The sequence below is a fragment of the Amblyraja radiata genome, chromosome 13 (assembly GCF_010909765.2).
Source record: "Amblyraja radiata isolate CabotCenter1 chromosome 13, sAmbRad1.1.pri, whole genome shotgun sequence".
Lineage (NCBI taxonomy): Eukaryota > Metazoa > Chordata > Chondrichthyes > Rajiformes > Rajidae > Amblyraja > Amblyraja radiata.
The window spans coordinates 1,227,215-1,233,957 of NC_045968.1; the positions used below are offsets into that span (position 1 = coordinate 1,227,215).

Consider the following 6,743-nt stretch of genomic DNA (forward strand, 5'->3'; position numbering starts at 1 on the left):
TAGCAGATGGTTGCCAGTCTTTGAATTGTTTCCCCAAAGAATAGTGGAAGTGAAGTGGTTGGGTTAGGGCAGTGGTTGAAAGATTCTTCAATAGTGAGGGAGTGAAAGTTTACTGTACGTAGATGGAAATGTGGAGTTTACAATCAAATCAACCAGTCTTTAGTAGTGGAGCTGATCAACGGGCTACACCTGCTCCTAATTTAAATGACTCATACACGTTTGTGTGAACTCTGTATATGAAGACCGTGATCTTTCTGTGACTTCCACAGATATTGGAGAGATGTGCTGGATGCTGGTTAAACAGTTTTAAAAGAAAGTTATACAAAAACTACCAACTTCTTTTTCTCAGGTAGGTATTGGATTTTGGAAATAGCTTCTAATCGTTTCACATCTAATTCTTGCCCATTTATTCTGTGTCACGAGAAACATTTTGTACATTTTCAATACAAACATGCAGAATTCTTGTGCCAAACGTCTAGTCATTTTATTTGAAGAAATCAAACATTAAAGAGTTGGTATAACATGAATAAAATAACAAACCTATATGAAAAACCCTGTCCGAGCCACACAAACCAATACCAGTATGCATTCTACAGGTTAAAACAGTGCACAGGCAGCTGATTTATCAATATTTAAACAGTGATTTCCTGCCCATTACTTTGAATATATAAAATGTAAATTAAATCTTTAATATTGACGGAAAAAATGCAATTAAATGAATTTTGCATAATGCATTCACATATTTAAGAAGCAAATTTTAAAATATAAATTTCAAAATAAAGCACCCTTGGTTGTTCAAACCATCAACACAGAGGTTTGAAGTTTCACCCACATACAAAATGAAATATGTCAGGTTTTGATGTTACCTTGAAATTAAACAGATACTCAGACTAAATGCTACATTAATTCAGAGTTAACATTATTATGGATACAAAATGAAATTATAATTGAGGTGATCATATTTTATTGCGGGATGGCATATTGTGTCATTACCATACAAAATCTATTTATTCGCATTATTAGCAATAAGTAGCATCTTAATAAGTTCAACAATGATTATCAATTTGCTTAATGGCAATGCTTCATTTACCGTGCCTGAAACCTTTTCCTGTTTTTGCACAAACTGATACTTGCTTTATGAAATTGTGCACCATGAATTCTCATTATTGGTGGTTGGTATTGATGATTGATGAGTAACATTTGGAGTAACATTTGGAGTGCGAGTCCACGTGGGAATACTTGTTTGCCTCGGGGCCACAGGATTAGCACAATTAGCAGAATAGTTAGATGATTTTCCACAAACTGCTTCGGTCTTAAGGCAAGCAAAGCAAAACTCCACATGACACCTGGAGCACAGGATATACTTGCACATTTTTTTATGCTCTAAAATAATCCCACATGTTGGACAAGCACGGAATTTAGGGCATTGGATGTTACTGAAGGATAAAGTTTTCATGTCACAGTTCTTAATGGCGTCCAGGTGAATGTTTGTGCATCCTTCATTGTCACATCGATCAGAACGGGGTGCTCGGCCCTTCCATTGATTCGAACATTGCCAGCAAAATTCATAGCATCTTCCATTTTGCGCTGTACAAATGGAACATCTCACTGAAAGATTTGTCAGATCTTTTCGCTCGACATAATTCTGGCATCCAGGGCACTGAAGAAAGACAGAACAATGACATCAACACTGAAATAAAATATGTATAGGAAGGAACTGCAGATCCTGTGGCCCCGGTGGGCGACGCGACTCTTGTCAGCAGCGGCCTCTGCAGTCCGTCTGTCTTTTTATTGTTTTCTGTCTTGTTTCTATGTAGTTTTTATTGTTTTTTTTGTCGGGGTATGTGTGTGGGGGTGGGGTGGGGGAACTTTATGGTCTTTCCCCTGCACGGGAGACCCGACCTTTTCTTTGTCGGGTCTCCGTTGTCGTTGGGGCTGCAACGTGGAGCGGCCTCCAACAGGAATGACCTGGGGCTCCAGTCGCGGAGTTGTGGACCTACTCACCATCACGGAGCTGGCCGAGTCCGGAGCGGGTGTAGCTGTGGTGGAGCGCTGCTGTGACCCGACACCCTGAGATTCAGAAGCTCTTACCGCAGGTCTGTGGACAGTAATACCGGGAGCCCGCGGGTCCCTGGTGGGAGACCGCTTTTCGGGGCTTCCGCAGCGGCGACTTCTGCCGCCCGAGTTGCGGGGTTGAAGATTACCTGGAGCGGGGCCTACATCACCGCCCCGCGCTGCTTGGAATGGCTGCGGGACTTTGTGAGCGCCCGCCGGGACTCCAACACCAAGACCCGGTGCGTGGCCTTGCATCACCTGGCGTGGCTTTAATGGCTGCGGGACAATTAACATCGCCCGCCGGGGGCTTTGACTCTGTCTTTGACTCTGACACGGGGGGGAGAGGGGAGTGCAGGGGAGAGATATGTTTTTTTTTGCCTTCCTTCACAGTGAGGAGAAGATGCGCTGTGAAGGATGTTTGTGTAAATTGTGTTGGGTCTCGGGTCTTTTTTGTTTTGTATGTATGGCTGCAGAAACGGCATTTCGTTTGGACCTCAACGGGGTCCAAATGACAAATACATGTATTGTATTGTATTGTATTGTATGATAGTCACAAAATGCTGGAGTAACTCAGTGGGACAGGCAGCATCTCTGGATAGGAATAGGTGAGGTTTCAGGTCGAGACCCTTCTTCAGACTCGACCTGAAACGTCATCCACTCTTTCTATCCAGAGATGCTGCCTGTCCAGTGAATTACTCTATCATTTTCAGTCTATCTTCAGTGCATACCAGTATCTGCAGTTCCCTCCTACTGAAACTAAATAGGAGAATGGGGTTGAGAGGGAAACATAGATTAGCCATGATTGAATGGCGGAGTAGACTTGATGGGCCGAATGGCCTAATTCTGCTTCTTGCAAATATGAGCTTGTGATTGCCTATGCCCATTTCCATCTTGCCAATTTGGATTTTCTCAATTCCTGTTATGAATGTTGTTACCATTTATTATAAGTAAGGTGCTGTATTACCGTGCTGAATTCACAGTACTTTGCTGCAGCGAGTAAGGCAACCTTCTCTTCAAAATACTTCTGTTCATTGTCAGTCAGCAATGCATGCCTGCGAACCTCCACATAGGGCCATTTCTTGTTGCACTTTTCTTCTGTTCCATCCTTTTCAGCAGGGCAGTGGAATGTGGAATGACCCTAACATAGGTATTGGGTGTTGCAAACAAAAATACCAATGTTAACATTTGCTTTGATGCAAGGCCATGCAAGAGTTAAAATGAATGAAAAGTGCATGGAAACTGATTGCCAGGAATACTTACAGAATCTATCAGGCTACGGCACCACCCGGTCAGAGATGTGGGGTCCACAGCATGTCCACAGGACATCTCCACTCTGAGAACATTTGGGTCATCATCCCCTACAAACGAGATCTTTCATTAGAGTTCTGGCATAACTTTTATAACAAGCAAATTATGACATAAAAATATAATGTAAACTCTCCATAAATGTAGAGAATTCTCCCAATATATCTTGTTTACAAAAGGACAAAGCCAACCATCAAACTCTCTCCCCCTTTCTGCTGGGATCACTCTGTGTGTGTAACTTCCTGGTCTGCTCACCCTCCCCACCCAGCCCTTCCATTCCCTGGCATTATCTATCACCTGCAAACATTGAAGAGGTCAACCTTTCTAACTTGTTCCTCCCATATTGCTAGCAAAGGAGATACCATGGAACATTCACTTTGCCAAACAATGCTCAGTTTGGTTCTTCCAATGCATTCAGCTGCAGCCCTCGTTATAGATATGGTGCCAGCACATAGCAAGGTGCTGATTACTAGATCAGACTGACTACACTTGGAGCTGAGAACTACACTATTTGACCCAGTTGAACCTCAAGGTGGCCCTGTGAAAAACCAATGGGCAATTGGCACTCATCAGTCTGGAGTGTAGCAGAGTATTGAGTATAGAGTTTGGGAAGTCATGTTGCAGTTATATAAGACGTTGGTGAGACCTCATTGAGAGGATTGTATTCAGTTCTGGGCACCTTGTTAGAGGAAAGATGTTGTCAAGTTGTAAAGGGCACAAAACAGATTTACAATGATGTTGCCAGGATTCAAGTCTGAGCTTTTGGGAGAGATTGAGCCGGCAGGGACTCTAGTCCTTAGAATGCAGGAGGCTGAGGGGTGATCTTATAGAGGTGTATGAAATCATGAATAGATTGGTTAGCCGGCCAGTCTCTTGCCCAGAGTAGGTGGATCGAGAAACAAAGGGCATAGGTTTAAGGTGAAGGGGAAAAGGTTTAATAGGAATCTGAGGGTAACTTTTTCACAAAAAGGGGTTCTGGGTGTATGGACTGCACTGCCGGAGGAGGTGGTTGAGGCAGGGACTATTGCTATGTTTAAGAAGCAATTAGCCAGGTGCATGGATAGGACCGGTTTAGAGGGATATTGGCCAAATGCAGGCATGTGACGTTTGCAGATGGATATTTTACCTGTGCTCAATTTTATGGGCAATGTCTCACATAACGAGGAGGCAATGAAGACGGCAGAAGCTGGAATCTGCTGCAAGAGAAGGTGAGCAGCTGCAGGAACTCAGCATCTGTGGAGGGAAATAGACAACCTCCCAAGAGTCTCGACAACGTCCAGTGCTATTTCCCACCACAGATGTTGCCGGACTCGCTAAGTTCCTCCAGCCGTTCCCCTTTCTCTCCACACTATCATATCGAACCAGAATGTCCCTTCGGCAGAAAATGTTAGATTTAGACCAATGTTAGATTTGGGCCGAAAAGTGGCAGATCTTTCCAACCACACAAGCGCCTGACAACGCAGGGATCCTACACAATAGAGATTGACCGTGCACATGCATTGCTGCCGCTGTGTTTTTCGCACTGTTTTGGGAGGTTGAACATTACACAATACACAATACAATTTATTTGTCACTTGAACCTCATAGAGGCTCAAATGAAATGTTGTTTCTACAGTCATACACACATGAAAAAAAGACTCAAGACACAACACAATTTACACAGACATCCATCACAGCGCATCTCCTCCTCGCTGTGATGGAAGGCAAAAAAACTTATCTCTCCCCTGCACTCCCCATTCCCCTCCCGATGTCAGAGTCAAAGCCCCCGGCGGGCATTAATTGCATTAACTGCCGCTCCAGCACCAGAGACTGGGTATTTGCAGCAAATGACACACCGCTCTCCCCTTAATCCATCTGGAACGTAAAGGGACAGGAGCGTCATAGAATATTCCCCAATATGGGAAGGCAGTTGAAAATGAATGACATCCCTGGGGACAAAGTCATCTTCCGAGTCTGTACTACCCTGATGCTGGAATCTCAGACAAGCCCAATCTCATTCCCCCCTCCACCGTTTTTGCACCGTCCGAACTGGCCACACGGGTCACCTCCCACGTCCCAGGAAAGCGTTGATAAGTTCATTAGTTTCCGTTCATTAGTTTCCCAAGGCTGAATTGAAACATTCAGACGGAAGATGCATGAAACGCTCGGTAGGTCAGGAAACGTCTGCAAATAAAATATATAAACGAATGAGTTTTAAAAAGAAACCTGTGATCTCGTCCTTTCTCTGTACAAACTTCAGGGTGCTGTCATTGGGATCGTAGCGTTTTTCCGGCGTCTCCGTCATCCTTTCCTGGATGCTCAGTCCCAACCAATGTGTCCAAAGGTTCCTGCCGCCTGTTCACGACCGCTCCGACTGTCTCTAAAGTCAAACACCCGACTGATGCTTGCTGCAAACAAACGTAATGCAGCGTGAACCTTATGACCAATCCCATGGAGTTCCAATCTGTAGAGTTTCACTTTCAATTTATTATAAATGAGTAAGACTCGTGTGCCGGAAAACATCACAACCCCCCCCCCCCCCCCCCCCCCCCCCCCCCCCCCCCCCCCCCCCCCCCCCTCCACCTCCCCCCCCCCCCCCCCCCCCCCCCACCTCCCCCCCACCTCCCCCCCCCCCCCCCCCTCCCCCCCCCCCCCCCTCCCCCCCCCACACCCCCTCCACACCAGCACCGGAATTCCCATTCACTTGGGTGGCTACTGTATGAACACTGCATTCTGGAATTATGAGTAACAGCTCCATTCTCCCTCTCTTTCCTTTGCCTCACCCCTAACCCCCGTCTCATTTCCCCGCCACCTCGTAGAAACAAGGAAACATGTTGGTTCGCAAAGCAAGATACGAAGTGCTGAACTCAGCGGGTCTGGCAGCATCTCTGGAGAAATCTCAGGCTGAAGAAGGGTCCCGACCCAACACGTCACCTATACATGTTCTCCAGAGATGCTGCTTGACCTGCTGAGTTACTCCAGCATGTGTGTCCTTTTCACCCATCACCCCACTTTCTTTCTTTCTCTCTTTCTTTCTCTCGTTCTCTCTTTCTCTCTCTTTCTCTCTTTCTCTCTCTCTCTTTCTCTCTCTTTCTCTCTCCCTATCTCTCTCTCTCTCTCTTTTTCTCTCTCTCTCTCTTTCTTTCTCTTTCTCGCCTTTTCTTTCTTTTTTTCTTTCTCCCTCTCTCTTTCTATCTTGCTATCTCTCTCCCCATATCTGTACCATCACTTGCTAGGCTTTTATCTCGCCCCCATCTCTTTTGACGTCACCTTCATGGAAATGTGTCAGCCTCGATAACAATCAGCACGGGAGCACCTCAAGGCTGCGTGCTCAGCCCCCTGCTGTACTCACTCTATACCCATGACTGCGTAGCGAACCACAGTGCGAACTCCATCATCAAGTT

General features: G+C 45.6%; 1 protein-coding gene across 1 annotated transcript; it reads right to left on the bottom strand.

Annotated features, from left to right (window-relative positions):
- Positions 1-459: 459 nt before the first annotated feature.
- LOC116979529 (probable E3 ubiquitin-protein ligase RNF144A-A) lies at positions 460-5,759 on the bottom strand. Its single transcript, XM_033031061.1, has 4 exons — positions 5,566-5,759; positions 3,316-3,413; positions 3,020-3,193; positions 460-1,660 (listed from the first exon to the last, which is right to left on the bottom strand). Exons 1-4 carry the CDS (start codon positions 5,642-5,644, stop codon positions 1,136-1,138), a joined length of 876 nt encoding a protein of 291 aa, XP_032886952.1. The 5' UTR covers positions 5,645-5,759; the 3' UTR covers positions 460-1,135.
- Between the last annotated feature and the right edge of the window lie 984 nt (positions 5,760-6,743).